The sequence below is a fragment of the Bombina bombina genome, chromosome 7, assembly GCF_027579735.1.
Source record: "Bombina bombina isolate aBomBom1 chromosome 7, aBomBom1.pri, whole genome shotgun sequence".
Classification (NCBI taxonomy): domain Eukaryota; kingdom Metazoa; phylum Chordata; class Amphibia; order Anura; family Bombinatoridae; genus Bombina; species Bombina bombina.
In genome coordinates, this window is record NC_069505.1 from 463,347,254 (window position 1) to 463,370,736 (window position 23,483).

The 23,483-nt window shown below is 41.1% G+C and overlaps 1 protein-coding gene across 4 annotated transcripts in view; it reads right to left on the bottom strand.

Moving 5' to 3' along the window:
• Positions 1-23,483, bottom strand: part of LOC128666737 (zinc finger protein 713) — a 143,923-nt gene that overhangs the window by 67,753 nt on the left and 52,687 nt on the right. The window contains exon 7 of one of the 4 annotated variants that reach the window (XM_053721493.1): positions 596-1,643. The exons of 2 other annotated variants lie outside the window; for them this stretch is intronic. In XM_053721493.1, the coding sequence (XP_053577468.1) occupies positions 1,279-1,643 (365 nt within the window). In that variant the 3' untranslated portion in view covers positions 596-1,278. Of the gene's footprint in view, positions 1-595; positions 1,644-3,111; positions 4,295-23,483 lie in introns of those variants that run through there. One more of the 4 variants, XM_053721494.1, reaches the window with a different exon arrangement.

Here is a 23,483-nt window from a genome sequence, read left to right on the forward strand (position 1 = left end):
AGAGAGGATATTGTGATAACAGTCAGGACTCATCCTTCATCTGCCTGGAGAATCCTGAAAAACAAAAGGAAATCAGTGTTTCTAACACTGTTTGACTGAAAAGGGAGGATAGCATGGATAAGCTGGAAGAGGCATGGGAACTTCCCTGTGACTTCCAACAGCTAGCACAAACCAAAACTCTAATAAGGAGTATTACATGGTGTTCAACAACTCCCCTGTTCTCTCTTGAAGGAAACAATCCATTGAGAACATTACATTCAGAGACTTCAGCAGAGCACCTCTCTCTGCCTACCTCCATGACACGAGGCAAAGAACTACTGGGAGGGTAGGGGAAGTGGGAGGGATATTTAATGCTTTGTTTAGGATTTCTTTTCTTCCTCCTGGTGGCCATGTGAAGTATTTCCCATAGGTTATGAATGAATTTGTGGACTTCTGCCATTTGAAAGAAATCTCTCTCTCATGGGGAAAATAAAGTACACCCTCCTCTTTAAATTCTATGGTTTTACGTATCAGAACATAATAACAATCATCTGGTCCTCAGCAGGTCTTGAAATAAGGTAAATACAACCTCAGATGAACAACAACACATGACATATTACACTGTCATCATTTATTTAACAAAAATAAAGCTACAATATAGAAGCCAAACTAAGTACACCTTATGATTCAATAGCTTGTAGAACCATCTTTATCAGAATAACTTGAACTTATCGTTTTCTGTATGACTATCAGTCTCTCATATGGTTGTGGAGGAATTTTGGCCCACTCTTCTTTACAACGTTGCTTCAGTTCATTGAGGTTTGTGGGCATTCGCTTATGCACAGCTCTCTTAAGGTCCCGCCACAGCATTTCAATCGGGTTGAGGTATTGACATTGACTGGGCCATTGCATGACCTTGATTCTGTTCTTTTTCAGCCATTCTCTTGTAGATTTGCTGGTGTGCTTGGGATCAATTTCGACAGCAATTTCGGCCAAGCTTTAGCTACTCAATGATTGCAAGGTGCCCAGGTCCTATGGCTGCAAAACAAGCCCAATTCGTCACCCCTCCACCACCGTGTTTGACAGTTGGTATGAGGTGTTTGTGCTGATATGCTGTGTGGTTTTCTCCAAGCATGGCGGCCAAACATCTCCACTTTGGCCAAACATCTCCACTTTGGTCTTGTCTGTCCAAAGGAAACTGTTCCAGAAGTCTTGTGCTTTGTCCAGTTGCAACTTTGCAAACCTAAGCTGTGCTGCCATGTTATTTTTAGCGAGAAGAGACTTACTCCTGGCAACCCTTCAACACAAATCATACTTGTTCAGTCTTTTTCTAATTGTACTGTTATGAACTTTAACATTTAACATGCTAACTGAGGCCTGTAGAGTCTGAGATGTAACTCTTGGTTTTTTTGCAATTTCTCTGAGCATTGCACGGTCTGACCTTGGGGTGAATTTGCTGGGACGTCCACTCCTGGGAAGATTGGCAACTGTCTTGAATGTTTTCCACTTGTAAATAATCTTTCTCACTGTAGAATGATGGACTTTAAATTGTTTGGAAATGGCCTTATAACCCTTCCCAGATTGATGGGCAGCAACAATTGCTTCTCTAAGATCATTGCAGATGTCTTTCCTCCTTGGCATTGTGTTATGTAAGAATTGTCCTCCTATTCCAAATATATGAATAAATAAGATATAATTATAAAGATGAGAAATAAAAGATAGTTCACTCTGATATCATTTTAAATTGGCAACTGTATAATGCATTTCAAATGTTTCAAACTGTCTTCCTGAGTATCTGTACAAACATAAGGTTTCAGCCAACGCCTTGGTTATCTTAACGAGGCCTACAATCTTGGTGCCATACTCAGGAAGCAATACAAAAGACACTACCTTGGCTAAGATATGCAAATGTTAATTAGATTTCATAGCCTAAAAGCCCAAAACAATACTGGAGCCTCCTCACTTAAAATGCATGAATTGCAGGGAATCTTTGTTTAGGTCAAAACAATTGGAGACAACTGCTAAATGTTTAGTAAATAGCTTCAAAATGTCCAGATGTCTCCAGTGTTTCACCTACTCATCCCTCACACAAGGGGGGACATTCAGTATAAAAATCAGTAAAGCCAGCATTCTTGTGGGGAGAGGCCAGAGTGTGAGCTCCATAAATCTCCAGTAACTATACTGCTATATTTCTTTGTTAACTAACTTACAATTAATGACTGTTTGTTCCCACAGATTGTCTACAAGGTTGAGTTAATTATAAATAATATTGATGTTTCTTTTCTTTAGAAGGATTTATTATTTAGAAATCACTGACATTCTTTTTTTGGGTCATTATTTTTTGTATTGTTCTGACTTTTGTGTTCTATGTTCCATCCAACACTGGGGGTGACATTGTGGTTATTGCTGTTACTACTGTAAAGTAGTTTGTATTATTGTGGGATAACCGCTATTTTCCTCTTTTCATTGCTAGGAGTGTGTGTTTTTGTATAAGTTTATTTTGTTCTTTTTGCATAACATTATATATATATTTTTTTTTTTTAATGGCAGTTGTATTGATTTTTTAAAGAATATAATCTTTTTAAATTTCCACTTTGCACACTTTTCTATAGCGAATTTTTTTACAGTTAACGCACACCTGAATGCACCAGACCAGCAAATTGCTAAAACTTTGGCTTTTATAGAGTGGTAACACTTGCTGATGATCAATTAATCAAGGGCATTTGATTAGCTGCACCTGTCTGCTACTTAGCCTATAGATTCCTATGGAAGCAGTAAGGGTGTACTTAGTTTTGTACATATGGCTTCTCCAATTTGTCTTTATTTTTGTTAAATAAATCACTACACAGTGTAATGTGTCATGTGTTGTTCATCTGAGGTTGTATTTACCTAATTATAAGACCGGCCAAGGACCAGATTGTTATGTCCTGATACGTAAAACCATAGAATTCAAAGAGGGTGCACTTTCTTTTGACTGTATGTTTTTTTTTCTCTCTCTCTCTTTTGACTGTATGTGGGTTTTTTTCTCTCTCTCTCTCTCCCTCCATATACATACACATATATATACACATATATATATATATATATATATATATATATACACACAAAAATTAAGAGACCTCTGCAAAAGTATTAGTTTCTCTAGTTTTATTATTTATAGGTATGTGTTTAAATAACAAACATTTTTGTTTTATTCTATAAAATTACTGCCAACATTTCTCCCAAATTCAAAATAAAATATTGTCATTAAGAGCGTTTATTTGCACAAAAATGACAACTGGTCATAACAACAGTTCAGAAATCAATATTTGGTGGAATAACCCTAATTATCAATAACAGCTTTCATGCGTCTTGTCATGCTCTCCACCAGTCTCTCACATTGCTGTTGGGTGACTTTGTCACTCCTGGAACAAAAACTCAAGCAGCTCGGCTTTCTTTGATGGCTTGACACCATACATCTTCCTCTTGATCACATTCCAGAAGCTTTCAATGGGGTTCAGGTCTGGAGATTGGGCTGGCCATGACAGGGTCTTGATCTGGTGGTCCTCCATCCACACCATGTATAACCTGTCTGTGTGGTATGGAGCATTGTCCTGCTGGAAAACCAATCCTCAGAGTTGGGGAAACATTGTCGCAGCAGTAGGAAGTTTTCTTTCAGGATAACCTTGTACGTGGCTTGATTAATGCATCCTTCATAAAGATGAATCAGTCAGATTCCAAACTTGCTGAAGCACCCCCAGATTACCAATTTTCACAGTAGGTGCAAGACACTGTCTTGTTGGCCTCTACAGGTCTCTGTCTAACCATTAGGTGATTAGGTGTTGGGCAAAGCTGAAAATTGGACTCATCAGACAAATTAGTTTACTCCAGAGCCCTACGGTCCAATCCTTATTGCCTTTTGTCAACCTCAGCACCTCTTTGCTTCTCATTGAGGAAGGGCTTTTTTTCTTGCTTTGCATGACTTCAGTCCAGCCCCTAGGAGCCTGTTTCGAAGCGTCCTCACTGTGCATTTCACCCCAGCTGCCATGTGCCATTCTTTTTGCAGGTCACTTGATGTCATTCTATGATTCTTAAATGACATTCAAATGAGTTGGAGGTCATCCCGGGCGATAGAGAGCAGTTTTCTACCCTCTGCAGGTCTGTAGCTTTGTTGTCCCCGATGTCTGCTGCTAGACCTTTTTCTTATAAACAGCCGTCTTTGAAATTTTAAGGATGGAAGCAACCTGACGCTCACTGTATCCCTCTGCCAGTAATGCCAGAATTGATCCCTTCTTTTTCTCACTCAAAACTTTTCTTTTCAACTCTTCAGCTCTTCCTAAGTTAAAACATTAGTATTGTGTTGTTTAAAATTGAATATGAACTTGTATTATTTGAGATCTCAAACCACTGCATCTTTGTATTTTTACCAGTTGTCATTTTCTGCAAATAAATGCTCCAAATGACAATATTTCTATTTGGAATTTGGGAGAAATATTGTCAGTAGTTTATAAAATAAAACAAAAAACATAAATTTATGCTTACCTGATAAATTATTTTCTTTCTTGGCAGTGAGTCCACGAAATCCATTCATAACCTATGGGAAATACTTAACCTGGCCACCAGGAGGCAGACACCCCCAAACAGAGCATTAAATATCCCTCCCAATTTTCCTACCCTCTCAGTAGTTCAAGTCGAGGATTAGGAAAAGTAGAGAGATAAAAGGAGTACAGACATGCCATAAGACTGCCGCCACAACATTATTTAAGGGCGGGTTTATGGACTCACTACAAAGAAAGAAAATAATTTATCAGGTAAGCATAAATTATATTTTCTTTCTAATGGCAGTGAGAGTCCACAAAATCCATTCATAACCTATGGGAAACCAATGCCTAAGCTGTTGAGTCCACAAAAATTTAGGGAGGGAAAGGAAGGGAAGGCAGTCGTAAGTACTTGGCACCACCACTTGAAGAACCTTTCTCCCAAAAGACTCCAGCTGAGGCAAAAACATTGAATCTGTAAAATGTCATGAAAGTATGTAATGAAGACCAAGTAGCAGCCCTACATATCTGTTCAACTGAAGCCTTATTCTTGAAGGCCCAGGAAGAATACACCTCACAAGTAGAATGTGCCGTAATCCATGAAGGAGTTTGATTCGCTTGGCGTATTTAGAAGCGGGCCAGCCAACGTCTGATCCAGAAGGATAGTGTAAAAGCTGTGGCTTTCTGACCCTTGCACTTACCAGAATACAGGATAAACAAGAAAGAAGATTGACAAAACTCCTTGGTAGCATGAAGATAGAACTTCAAGGCTCTAACCACATCCAAATTATGTAAAAGCCTCTACTTAAAGGAATAAGGATTGGGAGAAAGGGACGGAACAACAATTTTTTGATTAATATTGTGAGTGGAGACAACCTTAGGTAAAAACACCAGCTTTGCTCTCAGTACAGCCTTATCCAAATGAAATACTAGATAAGGCAGATCACATTGGAGGGCAGACAATTCAGATACTCTACAAGCAGAGGAAATATTTAACAGAAATAACACTTTCCTTTCCAGTTTAGTAACTTAATATCAATAGAATGCATAGGCTCAAATGGAGCCTGTTGAAGAACTCTAAGAACAAGATTAAAGCTCCATGAAGGATCAATAGGTTTGAAAACAGGTCTAATTCTAGCAATAGCCTACACAAACGACTGAACATCTGGCAAACGAGCCAACTTCTTATGCAACAAAACAGAAAGAGCAGAAATTTGACCCTTAAGGGAACTAGCCGACAGACACTCTAAACCATCCTGTAGAAGCTGAAGGATATGCGGAGTCTTCACTCTGTGCCAAGGGAACCCACGGTCCACACACCAAGACAAATAAGCCCTCCACACCTTGTGGTAAATACATCTGGTAACAGGCTTGAACCAGAGTATCAATCACGGCCTCAGAGAATCCTCTCTGGGACAAAAATAAACTTTCAATCTCCATGCATTTAGCTTCAGATTCTAGATTTTGATAGAAAAACGGCCAGAATGTCTGGCCTTTGAGGTAGTATTCATAGAGGAGTAGATGACATACTCACAAGGTCTGCATACCAAGTGCTGAGTGGCCACGCAAGAGCTAACAGGATCGAGGGAGCAGAATAATTGGAGGAAAAAGAAACACTAGATTGAAGTGCCATGGAACTGCTAAAGCGTCCACCAACTCCACCTGAGGATCTCTCGATCTCAACCCATATCTTGGCAGTTTGGTATTCAGACAGGAAGCCATCAGATCTATCTCTGGGCACCCCCACCTGCGGGTGATCTTGCAAAATCACCTCCTGGTTTAAAGACCATTTCCCGAAGTACAGTCTGTCTGCTCAGGAAATCTACTTCCTAATTGTCCACACCAGGAATGTGGATGGCTGATATTTGGCATTGGTATGTCTCTGCCCATTGAAGGATATGCAACACTGCCAGCATTGCCAGAGAATTGCAAGTTCCGCCCTGGTGAATGACATAGGCTACTGTAGTTATGTTATTTGATTGAAATAGAATAAAAACGGACGGAACGCAACCCGGGGTCATGACTGAAGGACGTTAAAGATGGCCCTCAGTTCTAGAATGTTGATTGGAAGGATTGCTTCCTGTGGGCACAGATACCCTAGGCTCTCAGAGAACCCCACACAGCACCCCAGCCTGTCAAACTCTTATCTATTGTTAAGATCTCCCAGGATGGGCGTAGGAAGCACATGCCCTGGCAAATGGGTTCCTGCTACAGACACCAGGAAAGAGACTCTCTTGTCACTGGATCCAGAGATATTTCCTGAGGTCTAAATGATTCCTGTTCCATTGATTGAGCATACATAACTATAGAGGTGTCAAATGCAAGTGAGCAAAAGGAATAGCATCCGAAGCCGCCACCATAAGGCCTACCACCTCCATGCATTGAGTCACCAAAGGCTGAGGATTGGACTGAAGAAGCTAGCAGGCAACCTGGAGCTTCTCCCTGCAATGATCTGTGAGATAGATATGCACTCTGATAGAGTCTATTATGATCACCAGAAAGTTCAGGGAACTCCCAGATTTAACTTCCAGCCACGCGACCACAGATACCAGAGTAACTTCTCTGTGTGAGATGTCACTAAATGTAAAGATGGGGCCTGAACCAAGATGTTGTCCAAATATAGCACCACAGCAATCCATTGCAAGATAAAGAGAATAAGAGGGGTGCCTCATGTGCATATCAATATGCTATATAGTGAAGTAAATCAAGTAAGCCAAGTGGGTACTCACATGCGACTATAGTACACTTATGTACTGGTAGGTGCAGGTTGGAGTCTTAGGGTGTACCAGCTAACCCTTTCAGTAGAACCAGATGATCTAACAATGAAGCAATTAGTTAGGCTGCTCTCCTCCTCATAGACAAAGCCAGAGCTGTATAGATAATAATAAAAAACAAGAGGGGCGCCTCATGTGTGCATCAATATATCCATATATGTGAAATCAAAGAAAAAAAGCCAAATGGGTACTCACAATTGGCCCAAGTACACTTATGTACTAGTAGGAGCTGGCTGGTATCTTCAGGTGTACCAGCTAAACCTCTCCAGGTGCAGAGTAGATAGTGCAGGGGGATCTTTGTCACAATATGTGCTGATGGATAGTCAGAAGCAGTGTGTAAAACTGCTATAGAAGGTAATGAACCAAAGCTTGCATAAAACAAGTTCAGTTTATTAAAACAAATATTAATAAGTTTAAAACAATAGCAAGCAAAATTTAAAATCATGCAACGTGTTTCTCAACCTAGCATGGGTTGTTTCATCAGTCATAGTGATCCTTCTGACAATCCATTTAAACAGAACTTGATCCAATAGTGAATCAGTGAATAGTGAAATAGTGAATCAGGACACACCCCTAATGGGCATTACTAAGCCTTTCTGACTACTTCAAGGTGGGCCCCTAGGACTTTTGTAAAGATCCTCTGAGCTAAACCATAGCTAAACCAAATGGAAGAGCTATGAAATGGTAATGCTTTTCCAGAAAAGCAAACAAAGGTACTGGTAATGATCTCAGTGAATAGGAATGTGAAGGTACGCATCCTCCAGATCTATGGTGATCATGAATTGACCCTCCTCAACAAGAGGGAGAATGGACCTGATGGTCTCCATTTTAAATGAAGGTACCCTTAAGAACTTGTTGAGGCACTTCAGGTCTAAAATGGGACGAAAAGTTCTCTTTTTTGGGAACTATAAATAGATTTGAATAGAATACCTTTCCCCTCTCCGCTTGGGGTACTAGCTGTTTTTTTTTTCTGGCCTCCCTGAAATCCTTGAGGAGGAACCTGCCCCTTGGAGGGCGAGATTGAAAACCTATTTTGTATCCCTTAGCTATAATGTCCAGAATCCAAGGGTCCTGAAAGGACTGAGCCCAAACTTTCTGAAACCGAGATAACCTACTTGACCTGAGCACAGGTCGAAGACCGACCCTTCATGCTGACTTGTCTAGGGTTGATTTTTTAGGATGTTTGTTCTTGCTCCACACCAGATTAGGTTTCCAGGTACTCCTGGGAATTTCAGACTTTTGATGTGGAAGTGCTCCTCTGTATATTGTCCTGACGAAAGGAGCAAAATTAACCCATAGGCTGTCCTTTAGATTTAGATTTCTCGTCCTGGGCAGAAAAGCTCCCTTACCGCCAGTGACCATAGAAATGATAGAGTCCAGCCTGGCCCAAAAACTAGGTTTTTCCTTTCAAGGCTAGAAATAGGAGCCTTGACTTGGAAACCATATCAGCTGACCATGACTTTAACCAAAAAACTTTTATAGTGAGCACAGCAAAACCAGCGGTCTTAGCATTAAGGAATGATTTGGATAATTGAGTCACAATTAGAGGAAGTGGATGTTTTTAGGGCCTAAATGCGGTCTTGAATATCCTGAAAGGGAGGATTTCACTGAAATGAGTTCAGATAAGACGCACCAAAAGGTGGCAGCCCCAACAACCGCTGCAATACCTACAGCCGGCTGGAAAAGCAAGCCTCATTGAAGAAAGACCTTTCTTAGGTAATCCCCTAATTTCCTATCAATAGGGTCCTTAAAAGACATACTATCTTCTAGAGGTTTAGCAGTGGAAATGACACCTGTCTACCTTAGGAAAGGTATTCCACATCTCCAAATGCCTATGCAGTACAGGAAACACCAGAGAAGGGTACACCAGGTTTTTCCCACTACTTGGTTATAATGTCCGCTACCAATGAAGGTACTGGGAATATTTCAGGGGTCTTTAACTTAAGTTTAAACACCATATCCAATTTATGTACCTGTTTTTCCTCTGATGGTTTAGACTCAGGTACACCCAAAGTGGATAATACCTCTTTAAGCAAATATCTTAGGTGTTCAACTTTGAATCTAAAATTAATGTCCTCAGAGTCATGTACTGACTCACCAGAGGAGTTAGAGAATGAAAGTTCTCCTTCAGAACTAGCTGAGGAATCGTCCGTGTAAGAAATGTCTGACTACTGCAGCTCCCATAGAACAGTTGGTCCTAGACTCAGAGGAACCATGTTTAACTTTCCTTTTCCCTTTCACTGCAATCGGCATTGCACTCAGGGCAGAAGAAAATGCTAACTGTAATTTGGCTGCAAAGTCATGAGGTAAAACTATTAACCCCTGAGGGAGTTTGAGAGACAGAGTCGCAGAAGACAGCATGTTGCCATCTGGGGTTATAGTACTGACATATCAGGGCAAACTGATATCTGAGGCCGCAGAGCATCCAGGAGTAGCCTTAGCTGGCGGGGCTATCGCAGGTGTCTGGATACCAGTACCTCCAGAATGAGACTGAAGGACAGAAGTAAAGCATGAGTTACACAATTTAACAGGAGGACACACTGTGCTTAACCTGCAAAGCATACACTTATAAGCCTCAATTAAAGTAGTTAGGCAAATACCCTCCTGACTAAGGTCTGAAATGGAGTCTTCCCTATTATCAGAATACAGACTAAAAACAAAACCTCAGCCAATATAATAAACAAGTTAGAAAGATCTTTAGTACAGAGATATCAAACCCCTAATGTAGCCCCCAAGATAATGCTTCAATTTGAGATGTCTCACCACCTCCTGTGAAGCACTACACTCCCATGTTGCTGATACGTTGCCAAACTGAAACGGCACACAGAGCGTGTTGTGAGAAATGTTTGGGATGGGAATGAAGCCAAAAAGAGGCCCGCAACACAAGAGCGGCATCCCTCCATCATTTGATGCTCCCACTGCACTATGTCCGCTAAAAAGGTCATCAATATTGGGAGCGTGCTGCGCTATCAGTTGATTGCGATACAACTATATAGCGTGTAAAACCCTCACTGCTAGATGAAAACCCCACCGGAGTCCTATGTGCAATAATAGAGGCGTGCACCGGGTCCAAATGGCAAGTCGAGTCACAGGACCCGGTGCCAATTCTAAGGTGATTCACATACACAGTTGTCACTGCCAATCTCCACCAGAGGTCTCCTCAGCAGCAAAGCCCCCAAGATTAATAAAACAATCGTCCCTTTCCAGAATCATACAGATAGTTGTCCACTACCCCCTACACCTAGGCAACAAGCCATTAGAGGACAGGAGAAAAGGGACTTACCCAGTTGTCAGAATTCTTCATCCAAACTGGATCCTGTAATACAAAAGGAAAATCAGTGTAACTAACACTGTTTGCCAATAAAGGGACGATAGCTCAGACACACTGGAGGAGGCATGGGAACATCCTTGCAACATCCAGCAACTAACATACATGGTTCTCTACAATTCCCCTGTACTCTTTTGCAGGAAACAATCTATTGAGGACAATAAAAATGAAATTTATGCTTACCTGATAAATGTATTTATTTCTTGACACGGTGAGTCCACGGATCATCATTAATTGCTGTTGGGAATATCTCTCCTAGCAAGCAGGAGGAGGCAAAGAGCACCACGGTAAAGCTGTTAAAGTATCACTTCCCTTCCCACAAACCCTAGTCATTCGACAGAAGGAAAAGGAGAGAAAGGAAGTAACGCAAGGTGCAGAGGTGCCGAGGTTTGCAAAACAAAAAGACTGTCTGACAAAACAGGGTGGGCCGTGGACTCACCGTGTCAAGAAAGAAATTAATCAGGTAAGCATAAATTTTGTTTTCTTTCTAATGACACGATGAGTCCACAGATCATCTAATTACTATTGGGAATCAATACCCAAGCTAGAGGACACAGATGATAAGGGAGGGACAAGACAGGGAACCTAAACCGAAGGCACCACTGCTTGAAGAACCTTTCTCCCAAAAGAAGCCCCAGCTGAGGCAAAAGTATCAAATTGATAGAATTTCAAAAAAGTGTGTAGAGAAGACCAAGTTGCAGCCTTACAGATCTGTTCCACAGAAGCTTCATTTTTGAAGGCCCAGGAAGAAAAAACAGCCCTTGTGGAATTAACCATGATTCTCTCAGGAGGCTGCTGTCCAGCAGTTTCATAGGCCATACGAATTATACTCCTCAGCCACAGAGAAAGAGAAGTAGCCGTAGCTTTCTGACCCTTGCGTTTCCCAGAGAAAATGACAAACAAAGCAGAAGACTGCAGAAAATCCTTAGTCGCCTGCAAATAGTATTTCAACGCTCTTTATGAGAAGAAGGGTTACGTCACAAAGAAGGAACAAAGATTTCTTGGTTAATATTCCTATCCTAAACCACTTTAGGAAGGAAACCTAACTTAGTATGCAGAACCACCTTATCCGAATGAAAGATAACGTAAGGGGATTCACATTGCAACGCAGAGAGTTCAGAGACTCTTCGAGCAGAAGAATTTGCAACAAGAAACGAAACTTTCCAAGATAACGTCTTAATATCTAAGGAATGCATGGGCTCAAACAGAGCCTGCTGAAGAACTTTCAGAACAAGGTTAAGACTTCAGGGAGGAGTAACAGGTTTGAACACAGGCCTAAATCTGACCAAGTCCTGACAGAAGGATTGCACATAGAAACATAGATATTGACGGCAGATAAGAACCATAGGCCCAGCAAGTCTGCCCGATATTACCTAACAGTATAAACTTATCTACTTTGTAGGATAGCCTTATGCTTGTCCCATGCATTTTTAAAGTCCAACACAGTGTTTGTCGCTACTACCTCTTGAGGAAGTTTATTCCATAAATCAATCACTCTTTCTGTAAAGTAGTGCTTCCTCAAATTACTCCTGAATCTACTACCCTTTAGCTTTAGCTCATGACCCCTTGTTCTTGAATTTTCCATTTTATGTAAAATACCCACAGCCTCAGTTTTACTAAGCCCTTTAATGTACTTGAAAGTTGCTATCATATCACCTCTTTCCCTTCTCTCCTCTAAGCTATACATATTTAGGTCATTGAGCCTATCCTGGTAAGTTTTATTTTTTAGACCATGTACCATTTTTGTAGCCCTCCTTTGCACAGATTCAAGTTTGTTAATATCCTTCTGAAGATATGGCCTCCAGAACTGCACACAATACTCAAGATGAGGCCTAACTAATGATCTATAAAGTGGCATAAGAACCTTACTATTTCTGCTGCAAATACCTCTACCTATACATCCAAGCATTCTGCTAGCCTTACTCGCTGCATTAATACATTGTTTACTAAGTTTTAAATCATCTGAAATAATAATTCCCAAGTCCTGTTCCTCATCTGTAACAGTCAGTAAAGTGTCATTGAGTCTGTAATTAACATTTGGATTTTTCTTCCCTAGATGCATTATTTTACACTTTGCTGTGTTAAACTTTAGATCCCAGTTGTTTGTCCAATCCTCCAATTGTTGTAAATCACTTCTCATTTTGTCTACCCCCCTGGAACATCCACTCTGTTACAAATTTTTGTATCATCTGCAAACAGACATACTTTCCCCTGTAGCCCTTTGCTGATATCACAGATAAATATGTTAAAGGGACATTATAAAAAAAAAAAAAAGTATAGTTTTGCTGATTTTTAAATAACATTGCTCTGATTTTCAGACTCCTAACTAAGCCCCAAAATTTTATGAGAATACCATCAGCTACCTACTCCAGCTTGCTCCTGTTTGTGTAAAGGATCTTTTCATATGCAAAAGAAGGGAGAGGGTATTATTTCCCACTTGCAGTGGGCTTTCCAGCTACCTTTTCAATAGAGTTAAACGGAGAGCTTCTAAGTAAGTTTTTAAACAGTTTTATACTGGATTTTTATATCAGTATCTGTACATCTTATTCTTTATAGTAGTGTCTATTACATGCAGTTATATGAAAATGAGTGTATACTGTCCCTTTAAACAAAACAGGCCCCAGAACTGAATCAAGGAACACCACTAGTAACAGTCCCCTCTGCTAAATGAACTCCATTTACTAAAACACTTTGTTTTCTGTCCTTAAGCCAGCATTCCACCCAGTTCACAATTTTTGAATCTAGACCAAGGAGATACAGTTTGTGAAATAGTTTATTGTGAGGGACGGTGTCAAATGCTTTGCTGAAATCTAGATATGCTACATCAACTGCTCCACCCTTGTCTAATACTTTTGTTAGATAATAAAAGAAGTCAATTAGATTAGTCTGACATGATCTCCCTGAAGTAAAACCATGCTGATTTTGGTCCTCTAAATTGTTTGTCTTTATGCAAGTCATAATTCTTTCTTTTAAGAGGTTTTCCATTAATTTCCCTACTACTGAAGTTAAACTAACTGGCCTGTAGTTACCAGATTCTTCTCTACTGCCCTTTTCATGAAGAGGTATTACATTTGCTATTCTCCAATCATCTGGGACAGCTCCAGTTAATAGTGACTGATTAAACAGATCAGTTAATGGGACAGTTGGCACTGATCGAAGTTCTTTTAAAACCCTTGGATGAATATTATCAGGACCCACTGCCTTTTTAACATTTATTTTTGATAATGCTAACAAAACCTCATCCTCTGTAAAAAGATTACTGTTAAGCTTGTTTCTATTTTTTGTAGCATCCCTTAATGTAGACATTCTATCTTCACAATCTTTTGTGAAAACAGAACAGAAGTAATCATTGAGACAGTCTGCAATCTGCTTATCTCCTATTATTCTACCATCAACTAATTTCAATTTTACTATTCCTACCTTATTTTTTCTTCTTTCACTGATATATCTAAAGAATCTTTTGTCCCCATGTTTTACTGACTGTGCTATCTTCTCTTCTGCATGAGCTTTAACCTTCCTAATTAACTGCTTAGTCTTTTTTTTTGTTGGAGTCTCCATATTTTCATATCATCATCTGCTTTTGTGTGTCTGTAATTTTTATAAGCTATCTTTTTTGTCTTTACAGCATGTGCTACTTCTTTGGAAAACCAAATTGGTTTCCGCTTTCTTTTACTTTTACAGAAATGTCTAATACAGTGTGCGGTTGCATCTAAAATGGCACCTTTCACAAATTCCCACTGTTCTTGAACCCCTGTAATAAGAGTTTCCCCTTTTAAATAGTTTTTTTTAGGTATTCTCCCATTAATGAAACATTTTGTTTTAGTCTGGGTGGACAGTTCCTGCACATGAATACTAAACCAAACAGATTGATGATCACTGGATCCTAAGTTCTCACCTACAGACACATCTGAAACTGTATCACTGTTTGTAAGTATTAGATCTAATATAGCTTCCTTACGAGTTGTTTCCTTGACTAATTGCTCAAGTGATTCTCCTAGCAGAGATTCAAGAATATACCTGCTTCTAGCTGATCTAGCAGAAGGAATCTTCCAGTCTATATCTGGCAAATTAAAGTCCCCCAGTACTATAACCTTACCCTTCATGGTCATTTTGGTTATTTCTTCTAATAACAGATTGTCCAGTTTTTCATCCTGCAATGGAGGCCTATATACAACCCCTATTCTAAACACATTTGTATCTCCAATTTCCAAAGTCACCCAAATACTTTCCACCTCATCATTTGTTCCTACAATTTCAGTAACCTTTATATTTCCATTTACATACAGAGCAACTCCTCCACCTTTCTTTCCTACTCTGTTCTTTTTAAATAACCTGTATCCAGGTATAACTATGTCCCAGTCATGCAAATCATTGTACCATGTTTCTGTTATAGCTACTAAATCCAAGTTGTCCCTAGTCATTATTGAAATGAGTTCAGGTAATTTATTTCCTAAGCTGCGAACATTTGTGCTCATGGCACAAAGAATTTTTCTACTAGAATTTCTAGAATTGTTACTTGGACTAACAGTTTTGGCATGCTGTGGGGGGCAGGTGGATATATTAATGCTACCCCCCTTTATTAGTTTAAATGATTTCTAATAAAGCATTTGAACTCCTCTCCCAGATACTCTGTTCCTTTAACATCCAAAGGCAAGCCATCTCTCCTAAATAACCTAGTATCTTTCCAAACAGAGCTATAATGGCCAATAAAACCAAATCCTTGTTCCCTGCACCACTTATCTAACCAAGAATTAAATGTTGTTATCCGCTCCATCTTTCCTGCTTCCTGGCCATACACTGGTAAAATAGCTTAAAATGATAGAGTTGATGCCACATTCTCTAAATGATTACCTAGGTCACAAAACTCTTTCTGAACAGCAGCAACATGATTACTAGCCAGATCATTTGTTCCTAAATGAACAATCACATCTAACTCACTTCCCTTTCCTGCTGCCTTAACAATTCTCAAAATACGATTCTTATCCCTGTGAGCAGTAGCTCCTGGAAGATATCCAACCTCCCTTGCTTCTCCTTTACTTTCACCTAAATACACATTCCTCAAAATAGAGTCACCCACTAACAGTCTTTTCCTCAAAAACACATATGCAGTTCTTTCCTGTGTTATGGTACCTGGAGAATCAGGTACCAATAGATTTAAACTACCTGTTACAGCTTCAGAGGACTCAGAAACAGCAATCTCCTCATGACAAGTGTGTTCGGCAAGAGCAGCATAGGAGTTTTGCAATGGCAGAGGTTGTGGGCAATGCTTCTGGTCTACTGTTGTAATTCTTCCAGAGCCTACAGTGATCCATCTGCCTCTCCTTGCTGATCTCTGGGGTAGAGGGGCTTCTTTCTGAGGCAGCTTTGTAGAGGTAACAGGTATGTTACTTACCATAGCTTGAAGTTTAGCTATTTCTTCCCTTATGTGGGAAAACTGCTTACAAACAGGACAGCCCCTAAATCTCCAAAAAGTAGCACGATTAAAAAGTGCAAAACACCCATTGCACTGTATCTGAGACATTTTAAACTATGCAACACTTTAACAATAAGTCAAATATAAGTATTCTTTACTACTGAATAACACTGAATAACTCTGAATAACTCCTGAAATAACTCAAATATCCTTATTTATTTGATCCTTTTTTAGCTTGATACCTATGCTAAGAAGCAGAGCTAAACAGATCTCTTTAAATAACCTCAGAAAGATAGGGTCCCTCCTAATTGCTCACCTATGCAAACAATCTAATTGTTATGTAATTGCAATACTAAAAACCAGAATACAAAAGAATGTAAATTAACTCAAACCTTTAACTATTCAATTTCTGTAGTGAAACTAATTCACAGTTCAGGTCTACCACCTTCTGAAATAACTCAAATATCCTTATTTATTTGATCCTTTTTTAGCTTGATTCCTATGCTAAGAAGCAGAGCTGGATGCTTATGCAACAATATAGACAATGCAGATATTTGACCCTTCAAAGTACTCGCAGACAAACCCTTCTCCAGACCTTCCTGGAGAAAGGACAAAATTCTAGGAATCCTGACTCTACTCCACGAGAACCCCTTGGATTCACACCAGAACAGATATTTGCGGCATATCTTATGGTAAATCTTTCTAGTTACAGGCTTACAAGCCTGGATCAAACTCTCAATAACCGACTCCGAAAACCTGCGCTTAGATAAAATTAAGAGTTCAATCTCCACGCAGTCAGCTTCAGAGAAACGAGATTTGGATGAAGGAAAGGCCCTTGAAGTAGAAGGTCCTTCCTCAGTGGAAGTCTCCAAGGTGGAAGAGAGGATATCTCCACTAGGTCTGCATACCAGATCCTGCGAGGCCACGTCGGTGCAATGAGGATCACAGACGCCCTCTCCTGCTTGATTCGAGCAATGACCCGTGGAAGGAGAGCGAACGGAGGGAACAGGTATGCTAGACTGAAATTCCATGGAACCGCCAGAGCATCTACCAGTACAGCATGAGGATCCCTTGACCTCGACCCGTACCTCGGGAGCTTGGCATTCTGTCGAGATGCCATGAGATTCAGCTCCAGCTGTCCCCATTTGAGGATCAAGTTGGAAAACACCTCCGGATGGAGTTCTGACTCCCCCGGATGAAAAGTCTGTCTGCTCAGAAAATCCGCTTCCCAATTGTCCGCTTCTGGAATGTGGATCGCAGATAGACAGCAGTTGTGGGTCTCCGTCCACTGAATATTTTGGCTACCTCTGTCATGGCCAAGGAACTCCGAGTTGCTCCCTGATGGTTGATATAAGCAACTGAAGTTATGTTGTCCGACTGGAACCTGGGAGAGAAGTTCCTGAGACAACCATCACGGAAGAGAATGTCTTGTCGCCTGATCCCGTTCTAATCACGGAGACAGATCTGCATAATCCCCGTTCAATTGCCTGAGCATGCATAACTGCAGAGGTCTGAGATGGAACCGAGCAAATGGAATGATGTTTATGGCAGCTACCATCAGACCAATTACCTCCATACATTGAGCCACTGACGGCCGAGGAAAGGACTGAAGGGCAAGACAAGAGTTGAAGATCCTTGTTTTTCTGACCTCTGTCATAAATATTTTCATTGATAGGGAATCTAATATGGTTCCCAAAAACACTACCCTTGTAGCTGGAATCAAGGAACTTTTTCCCAAATTTACCTTCCATCCGTGGGAGCAAAGAAAAGACAACAAGATCTCCGTATGAGAGTTTGTTGTTGAAAAGACGGCGCCTGAACGAGAATGTCGTCCAGATAAGGCGCCACTGCAACGCCCCGTGACCGTAGCACCGCCAACAGAGCACCCAGGACCTTTGAGAAAATTCTGGGAGCTGTGGCAAGGCCGAATGGAAGAGCCAAAAACTGTAAGTGCTTGTCTAGAAACGAGAACCTCAGAAACTTGTTATGGTCCCTGTGGATGGGAACATGAAGGTACGCATCCTTTAGGTCTACGGTTGTCATGAACTGACCCTCTTGTACCAAGGGAAGAATGGAACGAATAGTTTCCATCTTGAAGGACGGTACTCTGAGAAACTTGTTTAGACTTGTTTTGAGGTCTAAGATCAGTCCCTCTTTTTTGGGAACCACAAACAGATTAGAGTAGAATCCCAGACCCTGTTCCTGCATTGGAACAGAAACTATCACTCCCAGGGCAGAAAGATCCCGAACACAATGTAAGAACGCCTCTCTTTTTTATCTGGTCTACAGATAATCTTGAGAAGAGGATCGGGGGCAGGCCCTTCATACTGAATCATTTACAGGCTTCTTAGATTGCTTCCCCTTGTTCCAAGACTGATTGACTTCCAGGAAGGCTTGGACTGCTCCTGCTTGGAAGAGGGGGGGGGAAAGGCTTACCCTTAAAGTTTCGAAAGTAACGAAAATTACTCCAACGTCCTTTCTGTTTATTTCTCTTATCCTGAGGGAGGAAATGTCCTTTTCCTCCTGTAATATCTGAAATAATTTTGGCCAAGCCTGGCCCAAACAAGGGTCTTACCCTTGTAGGGAATCACCAAAAGTTTGGATGAAACATCCGCAGACCAGGATTTGAACCATAAGGCTCTGCGAGCCAGTACAACAAAGCCAGAAATCTTTGCTCCTAACTTAATGACTTGTAAGGAAGCATCGGTGATAAAGGAATTGGCCAATTTAAAGGGACACTGAACCCATATTTGTTCTTTTGTGATTCAGTTAGAGCATGTAATTTTAAGCAATTTTCTAATTTACTCCTATTATCAATTTTTCTTCGTTCACTTGCTATCTTTATTTGAAAAAGGCACCTAAGCTTTTTTTGGGTTCAGCACTCTTGACAGCACTTTTTTATTGGTGGATGAATTTATCCACCAATCAGCAAGAACAACCCAGGTTGTTCACCAAAAAATGGGCCGGCATCTAAACTTACATTCTTGCATTTCAATTCGAGATACCAAGAGAATTAAGAAAATTTGATAATAGGAGTAAATTAGAAAGTTGCTTAAAATTTCATGCTCTATCTAAATCACGAAAGAAAAAATTTGGGTTCAGTGTCCCTTTAAGTGCCTTAATCCTATCCTGGATTTCCTCAAGAGGAGTATCTGTCTGAATAGAATCAGACAACGCATCAAACCAGTAGGCTGCCGCGCTGGTGACAGTAGCAATACACACCGCAGGCTGCCATTGCAAACCCTGGTGAACATACATCTTCTTTAGTTACGCCTCCAACTTCTTATCCATAGGATCCTTAAAGGAACAGCTATACTCTATGGGAATAGTGGTTCTCTTAGCCAAAGTGGAAATTGCACCTTCCACTTTGGGGACCGTTTGCCAAGACTCTTTAATAGAGTCAGCTATTGGAAACATTTTCTTAAAAATTGGGGATGGAGAGAAAGGAATACCAGGTCTCTCCAAGGAATACCAGGTTTCTCCAAGGAATACCAGGTCTCTCCCACTCCCGTGCAATAATCTCTGTAGCACGCTCTGGTACAGGGAAAACCTCCACCGCGGAGGGTACATCAAAGTATTTGTTCAGCTTGCTAGATTTCTTAGGATTGGCTACGAGAGTCGTATAGGAGTCGTCCAAGGTAGCTAAAACCTCCTTAAGTAATAGATGGAGGTGTTCCAGCTTAAATCTGAAGGATACAACTTCAGCATCAGAAGAAGGAATTACACTGTCTGAATCTGAGATCTCCCCATCAGATGCTACCAAAGTATCTTCTTCCTCAGACTTCTGGAAGGAAACACTCTGAATAGCCACGACTATATCAGAAACCTTACTCCCTGATTCTTTACATTTCCTTTTGCGCTTTCCCTGCAGCATGGGAAAAGCAGACAGCGCAACAGTTACCGCAGAGGATATTTGGGTAGCAATGTCTTGCAAAGTAACTCCTACCGGAGCGTGAGAGGAAATGCAGGGCACTGCATGAGTAGACGAGACAAAGGTTGGGACGCTTGAGGAGAAAGCTGCGGCATATCTGGAACAGGAGACCCCATGAACAGCATCCGCCTTAGCTAATGATGGCTCAGAAACAAAAAGTCTATCTTGTAATGCAATGTTCTTTCAATACATGAAGAACAAATAGGGATTGGTGGTTCCACCTGGGAGTCAAAACACAAGCTACATGTAACATTTTGTAAGGCCTCTTGGTCCATCTTTAACCAGTAACCAAAAGAAAAAAAAAATGCTTTTAAATTTTTATTTTTCAACATCAAGCAGCGGACCTTATAATAACCTCAGACAGCCTCCACACCTCAGCAATTTTGCAGAGGTACCTACCTGTCCTGCTGGTTGCCGGTATTGAAGCACTGCAAACAACCCGCTCTTGATACGGAGCTGCACAAAACGGCTACTGGCGATCGTCTAACACCGCAGAGCCGCAACGAAACAAACTTCTCTATTCCGGAACGGCACGCGAAAAACAGAATTTATGCTTACCTGATAAATTACTTTCTCTTGCGGTGTATCCAGTCCACGGATTCATCCTTTACTTGTGGGATATTCTCATTCCCTACAGGAAGTAGCAAAGAGAGCACACAGCAAAGCTGTCCATATAGCTCCCCCTCTAGCTCCACCCCCCAGTCATTCGACCAAAGGTTAGGAAGAAAAAGGAGAAACCATAGGGTGCAGTGGTGACTGTAGTTTAAACAAAAACATTTTTTACCTGACTTAAATGCCAGGGCGGGCCGTGGACTGGATACACCGCAAGAGAAAGTAATTTATCAGGTAAGCATAAATTCTGTTTTCTCTTGCAAGGTGTATCCAGTCCACGGATTCATCCTTTACTTGTGGGATACCAATACCAAAGCTTCAGGACACGGATGAAGGGAGGGAACAAGACAGGTACCTTAAACGGAAGGCACCACTGCTTGCAAAACCTTTCTCCCAAAAATAGCCTCCGAAGAAGCAAAAGTATCGAATTTGTAAAATTTGGCAAAAGTATGCAGTGAAGACCAAGTCACTGCCTTACAAATCTGTTCAACAGAAGCCTCATTTTTGAAAGCCCATGTGGAAGCCACTGCTCTGGTAGAATGAGCAGTAATTCTTTCAGCAGTCTCATAGGCCAAACGGAAGATGCTTTTCAGCCAAAAGGAAAGAGAGGTAGCAGTCGCTTTCTGACCTCTCCTCTTACCAGAATAGATAACAAACAAGGAAGATGTTTGCCTGAAATCCATAGTTGCTTGTAAATAGAACTTTAAAGCACAAACTACATCAAGATTGTGTAATAGACGTTCCTTCTTCGAAGATGGATTAGGACACAGAGAAGGAACAACTATTTCCTGGTTAATATTCTTGTTAGAAACAACTTTAGGAAGAAAACCAGGCTTGGTACGCAAAACTACCTTATCTGCGTGGAACACCAGGTAAGGTGAATCACACTGTAAGGCAGATAATTCTGAAACTCTTCGAGCAGAAGAGATAGCTATCAAAAACAAAACTTTCCAAGATAACAACTTAATGTCTATGGAATGTAAAGGTTCAAACGGAACCCCTTGAAAAACTGAAAGAACTAGATTCAAACTCCATGGCGGAGCCACAGGTTTATAGACAGGCTTGATTCTGACTAAAGCCTGAGCAAACGCTTGAACGTCTGGTACCTCTGCCAGACGCTTGTGTAACATGATAGACAAAGCAGATATTTGTCCTTTTAAGGAACTAGCTGACAATCCTTTCTCCAATCCTTCTTGGAGAAAGGACAATATCCTGGGAATCCTAATCTTACTCCATGAGTAACCCTTGGATTCACACCAACAAAGATATTTCCGCCATATCTTATGGTAGATTTTCCTGGTGACAGGCTTTCTAGCCTGAATCAGAGTATCTATAACTAACTCAGAGAACCCACGCTTTGATAGAATTAAGCGTTCAATCTCCAAGCAGTCAGACGTAGAGAAACTAAATTTGGATGCTTGAACGGACCCTGTTGCTTGTCCAGAAAGGCAAACCTGAGAAACTGGTGATGATCTTTGTGGATAGGAATGTGCAGATACGCATCCTTTAGATTCACGGTAGTCATATATTGACCCTCCTGGATCATTGGTAAGATTGTCCGAATGGTCTCCATCTTGAATGATGGGACTCTGAGGAATTTGTTTAGAATTTTGAGGTCCAGGATTGGTCTGAAAGTTCCTTCTTTTTTGGGAACCACAAACAGGTTTGAGTAAAACCCCAGTCCTTGTTCTGCAATTGGAACTGGGTGGATCACTCCCATTGTATGTAGATCTTCTACACAGCGTAAAAACGTCTCTATCTTTGTCTGATCTGTAGACAGACGAGAAATGTGGAACCTTCCCCTTGGAGGAGAGTCCTTGAATTCTAGAAGGTATCCCTGGGCTACAATCTCTAATGCCCAAGGATCGTGTACATCTCTTGCCCAGGCCTGAGCGAAGAGAGAGAGTCTGCCCCCTACTATATCCGGTCCCGGATCGGGGGCTACCCCTTCATGCTGTCTTGGTGGCAGCTGCAGGCTTTTTGGCCTGTTTACCCTTATTCCAGCCCTGGTAAGGTTTCCAGTTTGCCTTGGGCTGTGAAGCGTTACCCTCTTGCTTTGCAGCAGAGGATGAAGCGGGGCCGCTCCTGAAATTGCGAAAGGAACAAAAATTAGCTTTGTTTTTTGTTTTAAAGGCTTTGTCCTGAGGGAGAGCATGGCCTTTTCCCCTGGTGATATCTGAAATAATCTCTTTCAATTCAGGCCCGAATAGGGTCTTCCCTTTGAAAGGAATGTTCAAAAGCTTGGATTTAGACGACACATCGGCCGATCAGAACTTTAGCCATAGCGCCCTGCGCGCCAAAATGGCGAAACCTGAATTTTTCGCCGCTAACTTAGCTATTTGGAAAGCGGCGTCAGTGATAAAAGAATTAGCTAGCTTTAGAGCCTTAATTCTATCCATAATTTCCTCATATGAGGTCTCCGTCTGGAGCGAGTCTTCCAGCGCCACAAACCAGAAAGCAGCTGCAGTAGTTGCATGAATAATGCAGGCAATAGGTTGGAGAAGAAAACCATGTTGAACAAAAATTTTCTTAAGAAAACCCTCTAATTTTTTATCCATAGGGTCTTTAAAAGCACAACTGTCTTCAATTGGTATGGTTGTGCGTTTAGCTAGTGTAGAAACAGCCCCCTCCACCTTAGGGACCGTCTGCCACGAGTCCCGCATGGGGTCAGATATGGGGAACATTTTCTTAAAAACAGGAGGGGGGACAAAAGGGACACCTGGCCTATCCCACTCCCTAGTAACGATATCCGCAATCCTCTTAGGGACCAGAAACGCATCCGTGTAAACAGGGACCTCTAGGTACTTGTCCATTTTACACAATTTCTCTGGGATCAAAGGGTCACAGTCATCCAGAGTAGCTAATACCCCCCTAAGTAAAACACGGAGGTGTTCTAGTTTAAATTTAAAATCCAATGTATCTGAATCTG